The sequence below is a fragment of the Morone saxatilis genome, unplaced genomic scaffold (assembly GCF_004916995.1).
Source record: "Morone saxatilis isolate NCDOM2014 unplaced genomic scaffold, NCSU_SB_2.0 Contig2, whole genome shotgun sequence".
Classification (NCBI taxonomy): domain Eukaryota; kingdom Metazoa; phylum Chordata; class Actinopteri; family Moronidae; genus Morone; species Morone saxatilis.
The window spans coordinates 25,062,942-25,081,236 of record NW_023339762.1 but is presented as its reverse complement, the minus strand read 5'-3'; the positions used below and the strand labels follow the sequence as shown (position 1 = coordinate 25,081,236).

At 39.7% G+C, this 18,295-nt stretch overlaps 3 protein-coding genes across 3 annotated transcripts in view; 1 reads left to right on the top strand and 2 right to left on the bottom strand.

Moving 5' to 3' along the window:
• pllp (plasmolipin) overlaps nucleotides 1-2,669 on the top strand; it is a 9,719-nt gene extending 7,050 nt beyond the window's left edge. Inside the window, exon 4 of the mRNA XM_035665308.1 lies at nucleotides 1,542-2,669. Within this exon, the coding sequence (XP_035521201.1) occupies nucleotides 1,542-1,649 (108 nt within the window). The 3' untranslated portion in view covers nucleotides 1,650-2,669. The remainder of the gene's footprint in view (nucleotides 1-1,541) is intronic.
• Nucleotides 2,670-4,368: 1,699 nt separating this feature from the next.
• arl2bp (ADP-ribosylation factor-like 2 binding protein) lies at nucleotides 4,369-8,081 on the bottom strand. Its single transcript, XM_035665710.1, has 7 exons — nucleotides 7,962-8,081; nucleotides 7,669-7,738; nucleotides 6,806-6,867; nucleotides 6,327-6,433; nucleotides 6,100-6,185; nucleotides 5,808-5,904; nucleotides 4,369-5,308 (listed from the first exon to the last, which is right to left on the bottom strand). Exons 1-7 carry the CDS (start codon nucleotides 7,978-7,980, stop codon nucleotides 5,210-5,212), a joined length of 540 nt encoding a protein of 179 aa, XP_035521603.1. The 5' UTR covers nucleotides 7,981-8,081; the 3' UTR covers nucleotides 4,369-5,209.
• A 660-nt stretch (nucleotides 8,082-8,741) lies between these two features.
• Nucleotides 8,742-18,295, bottom strand: part of rspry1 (ring finger and SPRY domain containing 1) — a gene marked incomplete at its 5' end in the record, with an annotated part of 14,841 nt that continues 5,287 nt past the window's right edge. The window contains 11 exon segments of the mRNA XM_035664628.1: nucleotides 8,742-11,177; nucleotides 11,333-11,437; nucleotides 13,207-13,359; nucleotides 13,467-13,569; nucleotides 13,920-14,031; nucleotides 14,139-14,282; nucleotides 14,394-14,509; nucleotides 14,637-14,768; nucleotides 15,364-15,430; nucleotides 15,725-15,783; nucleotides 16,805-16,931. Coding sequence (XP_035520521.1) covers nucleotides 11,081-11,177; nucleotides 11,333-11,437; nucleotides 13,207-13,359; nucleotides 13,467-13,569; nucleotides 13,920-14,031; nucleotides 14,139-14,282; nucleotides 14,394-14,509; nucleotides 14,637-14,768; nucleotides 15,364-15,430; nucleotides 15,725-15,783; nucleotides 16,805-16,931 — 1,215 coding nt within the window.

The window sequence follows — 18,295 nt, the reverse complement described above, 5'->3', positions numbered from 1 at the left end:
TTGGGAGTGTTTCCTATTAGCGTGTTTACTTATGGGGCTGGTGGAGGTACACACACACTTCAAACTTGAAGATGTGACAGAGGCCGACTAAGACGCAGGGCGAGGCCTTTTTGTGGCTCACATGGGAAGCAGGCCGTGTGATTGTTCAGTCCGGTTACCTTTGTACTGTTTACCGTTTACAGGAGTCAATGTTCAAATAGGAAACAGAGAGAAAGAGAGAGAGAGAGTTAGATATAGGGCAGGAAATAGAAAGGTAATGTGTGTGTGTGCTTACCATTAGGGTGACCAGATCACAACAAACCAAATGTGGGACAAAGAGTATGTTTGTGTGGGACAGTGTGAGACACATTACCAATAATGAGAGCTAGTCTAACTGTTTTATATAATGTCTATCTCACTCAGCTCATAACATCTCTAAGCGTTGCTCTCTGGTTTGTTCAGTCTCACACAATAGGACTGTTCAGGTTCCAGGTTAGGCCTTAAGCGTGTGAAGGGCTTAACAAATACATTATAATTGAAAGGAACTCCCACACTAAGTAAATACAGCATAAAATGAAGTTCCACATGTGGTGTTGTGCAATAGTCGCCAAGAGGTACAAATACTTAAAAAAAATAAGACTCCGGTAAAAGTAGAAGTACTGATTTAACTTCTTTACTCAAGTAAAAGTGAAAGAATACAGGTTCAACCAGATGTTTCTGTGCAAAGCTAACAGATACTTCAGATAGGGTTGAGTCTCCCCCTCTAGTCTGTTGTTACATCGTTTTTCATCTGTCATGCGTGATATGCACTGGTCATGATGTGAAGGCGTGCAATTATGCTTATGCTAGTGTTTGTACTTTATTACTTCCCACCTCTGACTGTCACCCAGTTTTAAGTAGTTTCCCAGTCTCTGTTGTAGCTGCATTTCCTTTTCTTTGTGGTACTTTTGATCATATTTCGCCTAAATCAGCAGAGGTCGTGACTTTGTGGTGTTTCACAATTTTGTCCGTTGGGCCTAGTGAAACAAAGAGAGTGACAGTTTAAGCTACACTTGTGATGACATCCTTCCCTGCTTATTTCACAGCCACTGGATAAAAGAATATCTGTTAGTCTATCGCCTCTTGTCTCAATATGTGGGAGGTGGGACGAGGGATATAAATTCTGTTGTCACTCTACTCACCTGTGTCAGGAAACGTAGCCTAAGTATGCTGTTTGATAGTCTCTTCCACAGGCTGAAGTCCATGCTGGTTTACAGCTACGGTAGCATTTAGCACATGATTTCACACACACACACAACCCTGGCCTCGGTCCAACCACAAACTCTTATCATTTTACTGCCTGTAAATTATTACCAGGGGTTAGGGCTAATTAGGGCATTGTTAAAGAGATTAAATCCTAAATACTTGGAATCCATAAAGATGTGAATTTATCTCTGATTCATATCAGCTTCTGAAAATCTGAGACCTTTGCTTGGCTTCCTGAAGTCATTAAAAAGGTGTAATTCTCTCTCTTCCCCTTCTTCACTTCCTGTCAATGTCTCTCTCCCTCTCTGTCTGTTCAGTTCTTTGGTGCTGTGGTGACCATGGCGTACGGAGCCAGTGCTTTCTTCTCCTATCTGGACTGGAAGGGAGATGGAGGAAACGCTGCCACGGGCACAGTGCCGACCTAGGACTCAAACCTGTGGTGCCAATCCTGGGAAAACACTCATGTTCTCTTTCCCCCAATATACCGGGATATAGTCCGGTGTCGATGCTCAACTGTCCTCAGTGTCACGTGACTGCTGACCGTGGTAACCCAAATCCTGACCTTAGCTTAATCCCAGTATTAACAATACGTTCACACATACATTATTTATACATAGTTTTCAGTGAAACTCAATAGACTATGAAAATAAATTGTATATCAGCATTTAATTGTCCACATAAAATGTGGCTCCCTATAAGTAATACATTTAATAATACCATTATAAATGCAAATACAAAGCCAACAATGCCTTAAATGCTTGGTAATAGCATGGTTGTATTTAATATACACATATGATGCCTCAGTATGCACTTAAGATATTGTGATACCACTCTCTCGCCTTTAGGATACATATGGAGCTACTGGCAGCAGCTGGTTAGCTTAGCTTAGCATGAAGACTGAACACAAGGGGAAACAGCTAGCATGCCTCAGTGGGGAGGGACAGTAACAAAATCCACTCACCAATACCTCTAAGACTCATTAATTAACACAAAAATGACAATTTCCTGTTTTTACAAGGTTTTATGTGCCAGATTAACGTTATTTCTTGGCCAGGAAGCAGTGATTTCCTGGAGTCTTCTCAGCCAATAAATAATCTGGCACATAACCACTGCAAACTGCAACTTGTTTTTATACTTCCCCTTCCCTCCTTCTCTTTTCTGTTTCCAGTCTGTGGGCTAAGCTAAGCTAACTGGCTGCTGGCTGTAGCCTCATAGGCAACGTACAGACATGAGAGTAGCATCCATCTCCACAATTAACCCCCAGCAGATAAGCAAAGCACTAATTCTTAAACTTTTTCTGGTGTGCCCCCACCCTAAAATCAATAACAATGATAGAGTACATTCCTTTATCTTACTTTCACTCCATATTTTTCTCCTGGTCATCCTCGGCCCAACTGCAGTGGCTCTGTGCCCCACCAGGCTACCACCTATTTAAAGCTGCAGTAGGTAACTTTTATATATATATATATATATATATATATATATATTTACTGATATTTACTGAAACTTTAGCTGTATCCTGACAGTAGTAAATGAGACAGATAATCTGTGAACCTCTGGCTCCTCCTGGTGCTCCTAACAGCATTTGCAAGAAGCCACCTGGCCCAAACAAAAACAACCAATCAGAGCCAAGAAAGATTCTTCATTGTACGTTGTCAAATATCAATGCTGGGAATCACTCAACAATCGACTATCTTCGAATCACCAAAAGAAAAGCGTCTTTCCATCTTTCTGAGCACTGATTGGTTGTTTTCGTTCGGGCCTGGTGGATTCTTGCATATCCTATTAGAAGCACTAGGAGGAGCCAGAGGAAGATGATTTTTCTGTCTTATGAACTGCTGTCAGGATACAGTGAATGTTTCAGAAAATATGACAAAAAGTTATTTTTATAAAAATGACCTACCGCAGCTTTAAATAAGGTTGCAATACGACAAAAAAATGTAATTGCACTGCAGAGTAAATGCAGTTTTTGTTCATATTCTGAATAACACACACTGCCATTCTTACAAATCTGCAGAGTATTAGCACATCTACTATACAGTGGGATACATTTGTTTAGAAAAAACTGCCTCAAAATATCAACATTAGTCTGAACTGCTGTAAAGTTGTGTCCTCAGTGTGAATGTGCGGTTTGAGAGGGAGGAGGATCAAACACAAGAACTTACTCCAAACTTTAACAGGCCGACCAAAGACTTTGATTTTTAACATTTCTTCCAGTGTGGAGTAGCAACAAATGCTGTGTCGTCCAACGAGGAGAAACACACAGAAACATCATTATCGAACGTTTGTTTGGGTATTGTTTTTGTTTACAGATCGTGGTTGTTGTTAGGTTAGGCTGATGAGTACTGTATCAGGCCTGTATCAGTAACTCCTGCGTTAGCTTTCTGTGAACAGGAAGGTGTGAAGAATTACTGTATGCATTGAATCTGTGTCCTGCAGAAATCCACTTTGATTTTCTCTCCTGAACATCCAGGCTCCCGTAGAAACCCATTAATCCCCCATGGACCAAGCCAAAGCACTGATAATGAACTGAACAATTGACTGTTTAAATCAGACATTCTGCAGGACATTAATGACTCCTTTAATGATTCAAATATGGTTCCACTGGAGACTCACAGAGCTGTGGGAAAGTCTGGAACATATTTCTTTGATTTATACGATACCAGTCCCTCCAAGAGTTTGTGGCTTTTTGTTGCAGCCTAAAATGCCTCATTTCACACTAGCTTTGAAAAAAAAAAAAAATAGCAATGCAAGTTGTGATGGCAACAGTTTACGTAAAGTTAGCAAATGTGTTCTGTGCAACCCTGCACCGCTGTTGAGCCATATGTCATCAAACTGCTAGTGAGGTTTTGCAATGTTTACTTTCTTCCGCAATTTTATTGCAAAATAAAAAAAAGGTTGAAAACATCGCAACATGCATTGCAATTTTTTGGGAAAAGTTGCAGGAAAAACTATACATCTAAGGCCAGAACAGTCCCCCCCAAAAAGCCCCCCAAATCCTGGAGGGACTGTGATACCGTGCTCCACTCTTGTTATACGTGCCTTTATGAAATATGTTGCATCTTTTTGTACCAAGAATTTAAATGCTAGTAAAATCCTGTGGTGCGTGCTGGGGTTCAAATAAAGCACTTGGTGTTTTCAAAGTAAGGCTTTTTTTTACCTGTTTATTTGAAAATACTTTTTAACTAACAAATCAACAGTATTTCACCAGTGACATAAATACACTTTTACATTTACAGCTGTCATGGTAAGACAAGTAGAAAACACTTTGACATTGTACTGAAAACTACACCGTGTAGGTCTTATTCCTAATTACATACACACACACACATACAATCAGTATATACACATTAAAAACCACTTTCACAGGCACAAAACTCAGTCAGTTCTTTTCAAACTGACCAAATAATTTAAAAATTCTTAAAACATATATTAGTACTGCTATATTATTTTCTCATTAAATTACATAGCAGGCAAAGAGAGCAGATTCCAACATATCAAATGGTTGTCCCTGTTTACTGGGTGGTGGGGGGGTTATGAATGCCTTTCACATAAGGACAAAGAGGATGAGTTTCCACTCCCCAACCAGGCTGAACTAATAAATGCTGAATCTTAATCGAATGTGTGAATAAGAGGATGACTGTGAAATCAGGATTAGGCCTCGCACCTACAAATTCCAGTTAAACAAAAGCGGAATACTTCAAGTCCAGCACAGTGGTTCACCGCCTTCCCTCTTGAACTACAGAGGCCCTCAAACACAAACACACACACACAGCATCCCACCCACCACATTAAAATATATGATATATATGAATTTGCCGTTTGGGGCCATTTGTGCACAGACTGTAGATTTACAGGGAGTGTAACCAGCAGCTCATCATCAGAGTACTCACAAAAAAACACTGACAACTACTTTCTGAAGGCCCGTGGAGAACATTTTACATCAACATATGAAGGAGGAGGAGGCAATTCAAGTGTGTGAGTGTCACTGCGATCCAGTGGAGCCGGTGTGTTTGGAGCCCGCAGGGATCAGAGACGTGACCCTAATTCCTTGACTCAGGTCCACACCTCGGCCCTCCTTCTCCTAGAAACAGATTCAAACAGCTGGTATTAAAGTAAAGCATAAATAAACAGTAATAAAGAGTTTACAGTTACAGAATATGGTACCAACTGTCAATGTGCCTACTATAATACAGGAATAGAAATTTAGAGTTGTTCCAATACCGATACTAGAATCAGAACTTCTTCAGATATGGCCTACACTCGTGTCTGTGCACCAGCTGCAGTCTACGGCAAATTACAGTTTACTACAGTTTTCCTTTAACTGTAACATTAATGTAACCACAGCCCATAAGTTTTTAACAGTTTAAATTAAGTTGAATTGTCTCTTAATTTACAGGAAAATAATCTTGTAGAAAGTGAAATTTGATCCTTTTATAGGCTGTATGCATGCACATATGACCATCTATAACATTTCCACTCTGAGAATTCAGCTTTCAGAAAAACACAATGCATTTCCATGACTGGAAAACTAGGATGCATGGGAATCCTGTTTAAGGGGCTCCCGCTCGCAGACCACTCACAGTTCTGTATAGCAGAAACATTTCCTTGAAGGCCATGAAGTCAGTGAACGACAGCAGCATTTCAAAGATGTCATCTGGCACCTCCTCTTTGTGCTGCCTGCAGATGGAAGAGCAACATCTCGGGTGAATCTCATCGTATTTTCAAAGTACTGTTGTGCCACCTAGTGGTGTAGTAGAATATTATATGTCAGGAGCAACAGGTGCTTCAAGCAAACGACTGTATGGTTTCTCTCAGTTACACCATTTATGTCACCAGTTGATTTAAAGCGAGGGTTGTGGGGTCACATCTCACATGAGCAGCTCTGTGAAAGTGTTCATACTGAAGCCGGGGATCCTCTCCATCAGCTGCTGCTCCAGGTATTTCTCCAGCAGGGCGACCTGTTGTTACACACAGCTGTCAGTAAACAGTCACGATACCTGACAGAGCTCTAGGTTCAAATCATAGACAAGGGTCACATTCTTAGCCAGGGTCATTTAAATAAGATAACTGTACGTCATGTTTCCTTTCCAGAAACTCACATATTCGTTAAAGATTGATGTGTAGCTGAGCTTGTTCTCCTCAGAGTCCTCAAACTCCAGGTAGTGTTTCTCCATGAAGCTCTGCTGCAGCTGCTGGAACTCGTCCTCTGAAAGAGTGAAAGTATTGGACAAGTAGAAGATCATAGATCCTCATCATTAACTGATTAAACACTGAAGGTTATATGTCTCTAGTTGGTTTAGCATACAGGCCACAATGTTTGTCTCCCTGATTTAATTTCCCTACAAGTCTGCGTATCTGAAGCACTTTAAAAATCTAAATCCCAATTTATTTATTATTTAATATGTGTCAGAAGCCACAGAGGACTTCATTATCGGGGAGAAAGCTGCTTTATCCCCACATTTGGTGGCTCTGCTCATTTGTTCTCTAAGCACAAAGACTGGTGACGATGTCTTCTCACACACAGTATGTTTTTAGAAAAGACTGACAAACTACTACGAAGTACTGAAGAACCTTGTACCCATGATGATGCCCTCTATGCAGCCGACGGCAGCATCAAAAGCGGTGTCTGCAGCTGAGGAACTGGAGGGAGAAAAACAGGACAAAAGGTCATTTAAAGGTTGACCTTAACTCATAAGAAGTGTTATTATCTTTACATTCAGCAGAGCCAAAGTGGGCGCGCCGTCAACTCAAACGCTGTAATTTATCAGTACACGTGGTAGAAAATGTGCAGTTTATCACAATATCGCAGCTTTGTGTTCGTTCTGCTTTCTTTAGGCGTATACTCGGGTGATTAATGTCTCATTGTGTGTTTGTTTTTTTTGTTTCTGCCCTCTACGGTGAAATCAAATAAAGGCAATAAAGACTGAACTTGGACTTGCAGCTAAAATATGAGAACTTAACTGTTGTTCAAATGCTCATTTCTCAAGTTTTAACCTGGAAAAGTAAAGTGAATTGTTATTTTTTAAAGTTTAGATTATTATTTAACATATAAAATGACCTGAACACAAGTTATATTTCTTCCCTTTCTAATAAACATCCTCCTCCTGCTCGAGAAAGGAGAAAGGTGCAGAGATAAAACAACCAAAGAGCTACTAGAACAACGGCCAGGTGTGGATTTGTCAAAAAATAAGCCTCTTAAGTTTGTAGGATTGTTAAAAAATATATAAAAAATACAAATAATCGTATAAAAAAATCCCCTAAACTGGAAATAATCTGCTCAAAACTCCTCCACACACACAAACCTCCTGTTTTTTATTCACTGCACAGTTTTTAATTAAATATATCACCAGGTCAGGGATGATTTAAGGTTTGTGTTTCCCTCAAGAGAGGTTTTTAAAAGCAGCTCTGGAACAACAACAACAACAACAACAACAACAACACCTGGAGAAAGCAAAGTTTTCTTCGTCCATGTCGACCATTTCTACGATGTTCTCTCCACAGCTCGGGATACCTGGAGCACAAAGGAGCATCTCAAATCAGCTGTTACTTTACATATAACTGTTATATATATCATACATTAAATATTAAATTAAATAAATACTGTCAATGGTTACTGAGCACAAACGTCATGCAGCTAAGCTAAAGGCTAACGATGACTGCTTTATTCCTCCACGTGTCTGTTCGCGCTTTGACGGAGCTGCATTCGTCGTTAACACCATTTAACGTGAACTCACTTCGCTCCTGGATGTCCATTGTTGTTTTCTAATTGTTTGATCTTCAACGCGGATTGTAAACAGCGAACCTGACGTTGTTGCCAAGGAAACGGCGAACTTCCGTGTGCAACAAAAACTGTGCGCACGTTGGTTCCTACCTGACACCGGTTCACTTAAATTCAATCTCCTTTAATTAGTACTATTAAATAGTTTCCAAAAGCACGGTTATTATAATGACAACGTTAGAGAATACGGTTGATATAAAACAACGGGAATGGAAATAGCTATAATAAAATAAGAATAAATAACAATTCAAACAAATGAAGAGTGTCAGTAGGTAGAATATAATGTATATTCTAACTTTATAACTGTCTGCCTATATGTATATATGTTTTATATATGTGTGTGTATCTATGTCCCACTGATTGTCTGTTCTTTGTGACAGAAAGTGAAATATTTAGCAGCCAACACATTATTTCTTTCCCACCCAATAATGGTCATTTCTCACTTTACGTTAAACTGGAATTCAGGGATTCATATTTCACATTTTGGAAAGAATTCCTCCCTAATATTATGATTTTTTGACATTGTTTGAGGACGTGTAATTCTGTCTCTACAGTCTACTGTCTCCTGTCCTCTCTGGGCAGCCAGAGTTTAAGCATTAGTATCAAACATTACCTTGTGAATTAATGTCTACATAGATTTAGATTTTGTTCACTCACAGTTTAAGGGCGTTTCTAAAGAACTGGAAAGCTCTATTAAACGCTCAGATTTGTAATGTAAATAAAAACCACTCAGTCATACAAGAAAAAAAAAAACCACATGTCACACATACATTTATTACAAATATCACAATCCAGGAAACAACAATTCTTCAATCAATCACATCTTTGGGAACTCTGAGGCAAAATTCCTTTATAGATGTTTTTAAATACAACTCACAATTTATTCTTTACAATCCTGAAATCAATCTCCAACCGTAGAGAGAACCATATAATTTCTCTCACCTGCATGTATAAGGTGCATCAGGAAATGCATGATAGCAAACAGTGACCAGACCAATCTTTTGTCATACTGAGAGATGCATGTTTTAGAAATCATTCCAGTATAGTCTGAATGATTTTACAGATCCGGTTCATGCAATTTGGTGGAGTAGTAACTCTTTCCTAAACAATTTGACCAAAAAGAATTCAAAATAATTCAGTGTGATAATTTGAAATGTCATTGATTTTTCTTTCTTCTTTTAAAATGGTACAAATAGAATTTTCTCTTGAATCACAATTTCTCATATGTTTTCATTTCGGTCAGCTGTTCCCAAAATACAATTATCAGTCAGTCAGTCAACCCAGAGATGCTTCAAGTAAAGGATGGACAGAAAGACAGACAGAAACATTCTTCTTCTTATAAAGACAGAAGGGAGAAAGATGTGGAAATGGCAAAAGGAGAGCAGAGGTATGTGCTCTATTATATAAAGCACAAAAGAGGGAAACCAAATTTGACTCAGTCTAACAAATTCTGTATGCAGGAAACCCGGTAAGAGTGCTGAGATTTGTTGGAAGTGAAACATAAATACACATTTGTTTGGGTACTGAAGCCCACACTGTTTAAGGTCATGTCATTGTGCTGTGGTTAGCTTCTTTTGCTAATGTATGTCAAGATGCCAAATGACAACATCTAAAGAATGACTCTGGGATATTTAGTAAACTGATAGAGGAAAAAACGATTCACTTAAACATTTCACATTTCTTTTAAACGATTTACTGATCAGCTAATACAACAATGTCAATCAACATAAACCTGTTGTACCTCGCAACCAAGTTTCCACATTTGTGTTTGCGATCATTTATGATACAAAATTTAAATCACATCTTGTGGATTGAAAATAATCGTCTTGATACAGACAAGCACGTTTGTCCAAAAACAAACCCAAAAAAAAAAAAAATTAAGACATATTTACTTTTTGCTGCCCCTCAAATAAGCCTGACTCGTGGCGCAGCTGCATTACAAGTCTGATGCCAAACTGTTAGCAGCAATCGGGCAAATCTCAGGATAAACTCAGAAGGTGGTGGTGGAAATTAAATTGTACACAACCCCCCCTTCACTGGCTCTTAAAACATATGCACTTATAATTTGAGAAATAAAAAAAAACATGATTTCATTTACAGACGAAACTCTCTGTAAATTCTAATCCCTGTGTATTTATTTGTTGTGGTTGTTACATACATGACTGAGACTGAGGAAATATCAACTTCTGAGCAATGACAATAAATCACAAAAAGCAGCCGTGCTGTAAATCAATTGGTTCTAATACAGATTCAAGTATTTTGGGGGGGTTTTACCGGTTGTCTGTGTAACCCATGATTTGATTTTTAACATCTGCTTTTGTAAACCAAATGAGAAAACTGAACTCTAGGAATAATTCTGCAACTTTTAAGCTGTCTGACACCAAGTTGGACCAAACGATAGGTAATGGTACAAGCTTGAGAAAAAAAAAAGAATGAAAATGCTACCTCAAGATCACCATAATTTGCATTTCTATACCCAAAAACATGAAAGTGAGATACATCTCAGATTTATCTGTACCTTGGGGTTAATACTGTACTACAGGCTGTGTCCATTTCTGCTACCCAGCCCTTACAGATCTGCAGACATGTGCATGATGATGGTGATTGGATTAAATAGTAGTAGCCTCTGGGCTGAAAGCGCAGTGGGATCCTCGTATCACAGAAAGGATGTCTGGTAACTATGCCGGGGCTTACAGATGAGAGGTTGGTTCTGTTTGTAATCTGGTTAAATTGTTTCTGCTCCTCACTTCTGCTGTCTGAAAAACACACTGTGGGTAGAAAGTTGACGATTCTTGGCCCAGCTTCTGCAGTGAGTTGTCAGAAGGATACAAAAGAGGAGATGTAGGTAAATGAGGGAAAGATCCCAGGGATCCAGCTGTGGTTTTAAATTCACCTCCTCTCATCTCCTCTCTTTCCACCTCTCCATCGTCGCCTCCTCTTACCAGAAGTCACAGTTCTGGTATCATCGCAACAGTGTGGCGCCGTCCTCGCAGCCCTGTTGGGTGAGAGGGGATTAGAGGAGGAGGCCTTAGGGCTTGTGTGTCTCTCCTTATTGGAAGAGGGGCAGGAAGTGTGTCAGGAGACATGTGCAATGAGTCTGACGCGGGTCTGGATGTCCTGGCGGCACAGGGGGCACGTCTCTAACTGTAAGGCACACTCCATACACATACCACTGAAAGAAGACAGGGGAAACAAAGGAAGATCTTATTATCGGTTCACAGAAAGAGCCGAGCTGTTCTCCAATCCTACAATCATTTGATTGAAACAGTCTGAATAGTTTTATAGGCATCTTCTAGCATCGTCTGTTCACACCGGGTGCACACATACCCATGTCCACAGGGCCGCAGCTCCGTGTCAGCCATGACGTCACAACACAGCGTGCAGCAGTTGTCGCGGATGCTAACCTGCTTTAGTAAGGCCAGACGCCGGTGTCTGGGAAACACACACAAAAGCAGATAAATTAGGGTTAGTGTTCTGTACTGCTTCTCATGGTCGCTACCGCTAATCTAACTGAGAAGTTCATAACCTTTAGTTCATGCAAACCTGAGGGTAAGAAAGGGTAAGATGTAATGCAAAGATGTATGATTATATATTTCATAGCTCTGAGTTGATCAAATCTGACTAATACCACGATTGTTAACACAACCTAAACACATGTGTATGTGTATATATATCCCCAAATTTATACATATACATAATATTTATATATTATATACTAATATATATATATATTTAATATATACTAATAATATACATTAATATACATATACATACACTAATACTAATATACAATATACATATATACATATATATATATACTATATAATATAATAATAATATATATTATATATACATATATATATATATGATATAATATATATATATATATTAATATATCATAATATATACACAAACATATATATACCCATAATATATATACACATATAAATATATAACACATTAATATAACACATATAATATAATACATATATTATATATTATACATTATATAATAGTATATATATATAATTAATATATAGTATTATTAATATATTATATATAATATATATCATTACAACATACATACATACATACATTACTACATACATACAATACATTAACATATACCAACATACATACATATACACACACAACACACACACACACATACATATACATACACACACACACACACACACACATACATATACACACACACACACACACACATATATTTGACCGATAATTTATCAGTCCCAATATATTCAAAAACATGACATTGTTGAGCCACATTAGTAAAGTATTGAATATAATATCTAAAGGTGGCATCAGAAGCCAATAAATTGTTTTATTTCCAAATCCTCAGACATTGTTCCGAATACTTCAGAAAGTCTTTTTTCACTGAACTTAAGCCTTATTCTAAAATGTGGCCATAACAGATCATTACATTATATGCGTTTATGTCTGTTTTTAGTTTAAAATGAATCTAAATGAATGTGTTAAATGTGACACTAAAATGGGGTGGCAGCTGGGGTGCCAAGGCATTTTTCAGGGGGTGGCAGTCCCTCTGGATCTGCCCCTGCCTGTTCGATCCAATACAAACAACCATGAAATAATTCCTTTTTTTTTTAAGATTAGAATTTCTGTTGACATTGTGTCAGAGGGTTGTTGATCCAACTGTGGCAACGTTCAAGGTTGTGTGGTTGCACAGGATTGCTATAGAGTTGAGTCAACAACTTTTTGACAGACTGACAAAATCTGAACATTGTGTGCTGTAAAGATGTTATTTATTACCAGACTGTAGACCCTTCAAACATATAAGTTACATAGGCGATTAATAGGCAATTTCACTGTCACAGTTTACTGGAAAACCTTAATTAAACAGAGCCGTTACTAAGTGTCTGCCATAAGACAGGTCTGTTATATAGTACATCCCTACATCTAACTGGCCTCAATAAAGTAATTTAACTGGTCATTACATTTACAGAGAGTCTGAAGAGCTAAATTAATGAGTGATGAAATTAGTCTTTGTACACTGGAGCAATCCCAAAAGATGAGTCATGTTTGGATTTTGCAAAACCTACATTCTGAAGCTGTGTGCAAACAAATGACTCACTAGTCATAGGACAGTTGGGTAAGACCAGTTTACATCCTGCTTTCCCAAATTCCCAAAAGAATGCCAAGCAGCGCCACTGCCTCACCTGGGTAGGATGATCTTTTCACTGGGCATCAGTGAAGCGAAGTCGTTGAAGGTGCTGAACTTGACAGAAGGTGGGTGACGGAAAGGCTTGGCCCCAAAGTTAAACTCACACTGCTGGTATGACATAAAGCTGGCTGCTGCAAAGAAACCAGACCTGAAAGAAAGAACAGAGTTTCATTAGAGAAAAAAGGGACAGAAGAAAGAACAGGGACAGAAAGAGAGCTGACCAAGCACTGAAACTAGCGGTGGGTGTGGACTTACGTGGCAGAGGAGAAGACTTGTTTCTCTGGCGGCAGCTGATGTCCGTTCAGATAGAAGATCATCTGTTTCTTGCTGAGGTCCAACAGGAAGCCGATGGCATCTCCTAAACGGGACAGACATGAACACACACGCAGCAGATTAAGTCTTGGCATGCTATTATTACTATTATCTGTCCGTGTGGGTGGTAAGGCAGAGCCTGAATGCTGGCGGTGGCAGCAGCGTGTGGGTGCTAAAATTACAAAACACGCCAGAGACACTTAAAACAAATGAGTCTGACATTTAGAGTGAGGTGTTCCCTCTTTTCTACTGTTCAATCTGACAATGACATTTCTTTTGTGGATGTTTAAGAGTTTTTTGATTTGATTTTTGTGTCACACACAAAGCAGAATTAAGAAATAGAAAAATAGAAAAATAGAAGTCATCACTGTGTGTGTCTGTGGGTGTAGTGCATACCCTCCTTCCAGCAGGGGTGAGCGTGAGGTTTACTGCGAGCGTTGTACCAGATGAGCTGCCTGCAGCCATCATACGCACATGAGTATTCATCGTCTCCTATCCCATAACCCTCCTGTAACGCACAAACACATAAAAAAAAATCAATATAATTTGTGTGCCTGCAGAAAAACAGAACGTGGAAAAGCTTAACAGTAAAGACACGGAGGAGAGGATCAGTACATGGTTGAGGAACTTGCTGTCCTTGGTGGCCCATCCGATTTGCATCACTCCTGACGTAATGACCGTCACCTCGTAGTACCAAACGCCTGAATCCACGCAGAATGTACAACGCACGCTCTCAAAGGATGAGGCATCACATCGTGCCTGAGGAGGGGAGCATAATAACTCAGATTTTATATATACACACACACTTGTGAAAACCTGATCATATAGCAATTCGGGGGCTATTCTCACAGACTATACACACAAACTAACCTCCAGTCCAGTGGGGGAGATCTTGAGGTACTCGCTGACGTCGTTGCTGTTGAGCATGGCGTTGATATTGGTGAGGTTGACCTTCTCGTAGGTGAACTGACGACCCTCCTTTAGGACTGGACAGAGGGAAAAAAGAAAAAGAGGAAGCAAGATCACACACACACCTACTTAAAGAGACCGCGGCAGCATGTGATCCTACGCAAGCATTCAACAGTGAAACACTGAAAGCACAGGGCTACTCACACAGGTTGTCAAGGCTCCACTGCGAGCAGAATCCAACCTGCCTCTTCAGGTAGTCGGGCTGCTCTGCCCACGACTCCAGAACAGCGAGTCGATTGCTGATACACGACTCAGACACCGTCAGTTTATTCTCACCTGAGGGCAAGAAGATGCAACAGGCATGTGTTTTAAAAAAGCCCAACAAAATCCAGTGAAAGGGACTTCTGTGAAATGTTCAAAGGCTTATGTAGGAGAGGCAATGTGGGGAGTAAGTGTAAAGGCCACTTCAAAATTCCCCAAATATTATTTAAAAAAGCTGTAGATGAAAGTTGCAGAAGTGAAATCTATGATGATGGATGGTGGTAAATCCAAGAGTACTGAGTTTTTTTGAGAATTAACAGATATTCACATATTGGTTTGGAAATGAATAGTAGAAACTGTCCAGTGTGTAACATTTAAGGAGGATCTATCGGCAGATAATATTCATAGGTATGTTTTCATTAGTGTATAATAGATGGTCCTTTTAAGAACAATACATGTCTGTCTCTACCTCACAGCATAATATTTGAAAAGCAAACAAACCACCACCAGGAAAGTAGTAGAAAGCAGAAGTTCAGACACTGAACATGTCTGTTGTCATTGCCCATCCCTCTAAGATAAGATAATGTTCACTCTCATTTTAGTATTCTTTTGTAAGGATGTTAGAGGGTTTTCATCACGAGTCTGGCCTTAAAACACAGAGTGAACCTACTGGTCTGGGAGAACTTCTCCAAAGCGATGAGAGCAAACAGCATGACAGTAGGGTGGGCCTCAGAGCTCTGGAGGGAGATTTACAGAAAAAAGACAAATGAAATGGTCATCAGTTTGAGCTCTTTTTCAGGTTACTGCCTTAAAAAAAGAAAAAACATTCATGCAAACACACAATAACAATTCACAGTAAGCATGCTTCCATGGAAAGAGGTTAGAAGAAACCAACTGACAGCCATGTTGCAGTTTCACTATGACTTCACATTATTGTACAGCCAACAGTGTGTGTGTGTGGTGTGTGTGTGTGTGGTGTGGTGTGTGTGTGTGTGTGTGGTGTGTGTGTGTGTGCGTGCGTGCGCTCTCACCAGACTCTCTAGAAGGTACTCAAGGGTTCCAGGGCTTAACAATCCAATACTGGCCGGACCTTAAAAATAAAATAAAATAAAAAGAGAGACAGAGAGAGAGAGGAGAGAGACAGAGAGAGAGAGAGAGAGGAGAGAGACCACAGGAGAGAGAGACAGAAGAGAGAGAGAGAACACAGAGAGAGAGGACAGAGAGAGAGAGACAGAGAGAGACAAGAGAGAGAAGAGAGAGAAGAGAGAGAGAGAGAAGAGAGAGAGAGAACACAGAGGAGAAGGACAAGACAGACAGAAGAGCAGAGAGAGAAGAGAGAGAGACACAGACAGACAGACAGAGAGACGAGAAAGAGAGAGAGAGACCAGACAGACAGAGAAGAGAGAGAGAGAGAGAAGAGAGAAGAAGAGAGAGAGAGAGAGAGAGCAGAGAGAGAGAGGAGACAGAGAGAGAGAGAGAGAGAGACACAGAGAGAGACACAGAGAGAGACAAGAGAGAGAGACCAGACAGACAGACAGAGAGAGAGACAGGAGAGAAGACAAAAAGAGACAGAGAGAGAGACACAGAGACAGAGAGAGAAGGGAAACGAATTAGAGAACTGAAAAGAACTGTTGTAGACTTTCTGCCTGACATTAATAATGAACGGTTATTATTTTGGATCATTAAAAGCAAAGTTCCATTATGTCTTAAGATTCAGTTTCTTAGACAATATCATTATTATAATAATAATAATAATAATAATAATAATAATAATAATAATAACAACTTAATAATAATGGTAAAACAAAACAATCTAATAAATAAACTTGTTTTTGGACTATAAATAAATTGTGTTAATAGTAGGAGGACAAAGTGTTCCTGACTTTGAGAGTTGCTGCTTCTTGATTCCAACAGAGTCACTGATGAAAACTAGTCTAACCTGAAAATCCAATTTACCACCAAACTGCACAAAAACAGCATTCATGACTATATCTTACTCCAGTTAGTAAAAAATAGTCCCATTAACAGCAAACAACTAAGCCTGTCAACAGAAGCAACACTGCCGATTGCTGAAAGATTAAAATGACCACGTGTGTAAATGTGGACTGTACCAGCCAGTTTCTCTGCCAGGCATCCCAGGACAGCTGTGGTGTTTCTGTGTTTAGCAGGGTTCAGGGCGTCCTGTCGTGCTACAGCCGAACTCAAACTCAACATGTCAGAGAGTTTCTGGAGAGCATCCTGGAGAGAGGAGACGGAGCAGTTAGACGATCACATGCACACACACACACACTTTCAACCAAACAATCCAAAAGTTGAAGAGGATGGAGAGATTTAGTATTACACTTTTGAGTCACAACTGTCTAATTTGTCCCACCACAGTTTCATAATGAACTGAAAATATTTGTACACTAATCTCTCTAATGTTGTTTGCTGCCGTTGCTTCAGTAAATCCTCTCTCACTGCCAGTACAAATATCCAGGATCAGTTACCCCCTGGATCTGCCCCTGCTGTACGCTGTGGCAGCTCTGCAGAGAACCTGAGAGACGTTCTCTGGTGTTCAGGTAAAGGAAGAGTGAGCACACCTGAGGCATAAAACTCTCTCTCACTCTGTCTTCATGGAAACGAGCTTCAGTTCCACCATCCTCAGTAAGTCCCCACACGTCCTGGAAAACCTGGAAACTTACAGTTTAGTTTCGCAGTCATGGAACAACTGGATAACATCTGTTAATGTCTGAAAGGTTAGAAGATGAATTGTAAAATAAAGCTCAGCCATTTCAACGTGCTTCACAAATCAGGATCCAATGAAAAGATCACTGACGGGGAAATAAGAAGATATAAATAAAAACAATGACATTTGTCTCCTAAATCACTTTAAATGAGGTTTACAGCCTGAATGAGTACAAACTAATTACACAATCAGTGACCGTATCAGATATAAGGTTGCATCTCGTGTCCACATCATCAGTCCGTTAGGGATTAAAGTCGTTATCGGGGCAGATAATGGAGACATTTCTATTATGTGTTATTCCCAAAATTAAATTAAATATTAAAAAAACATTCGCTCGGCTTTATGTCCTAGTGAAATCTTCCATCTTTGCTCACGACACCTCAGCTGACTTGAAATTAACTTATCGCTATCTGCAATGAGAAGCAGGTGATTATTGGTTATTGTATTGAATGAAATCCCTGCAGTTCACCCTCAGTTAGCTCATACACTGTGTTTACGCCTTCAGCGTCTGTGGTTGTGTCTGTTGGTCGGACTCACTGGTGACTACCGACCGTCTGAACTCCGTTAATCCTCCCGCGTGTGTTTCAGTGTTTGCTCCGTGTTGTCGGAGCATTTGTAGTCGTGTTATTAGCAGCAGGATTAGCGCCGCGCTCCACCTGTCCGACCATCTGGCTCCTCAAGACTGAGCAGTTAGTCCCTCCACACGGGGTCAAAGGTCAGGCTGCTAGGAGTGGTCTGAAACGTAGAGTCAGCATAAATTGTAAAGCCTTCATGAGCACAGAATCACAAGTGATTGTTTTTAATATGAAGAAATTAACTTTTTACTTTCTGTCACTTGTTGCCGATTGTTAGTTGTTTTTCAGTCTGTTGTTGG

What these genes read in the sequence shown, in the direction of transcription:
- arl2bp (XM_035665710.1), bottom strand. An exon ending in CATAGAGGGCATCATCATGG is followed by an intron (nt 6,434 to 6,805) that starts GTACAAGGTTCT and finishes TCACTCTTTCAG; the next exon opens with AGGACGAGTTCCAGCAGCTG. An exon ending in CATCAATCTTTAACGAATAT is followed by an intron (nt 6,186 to 6,326) that starts GTGAGTTTCTGG and finishes GTGTAACAACAG; the next exon opens with GTCGCCCTGCTGGAGAAATA.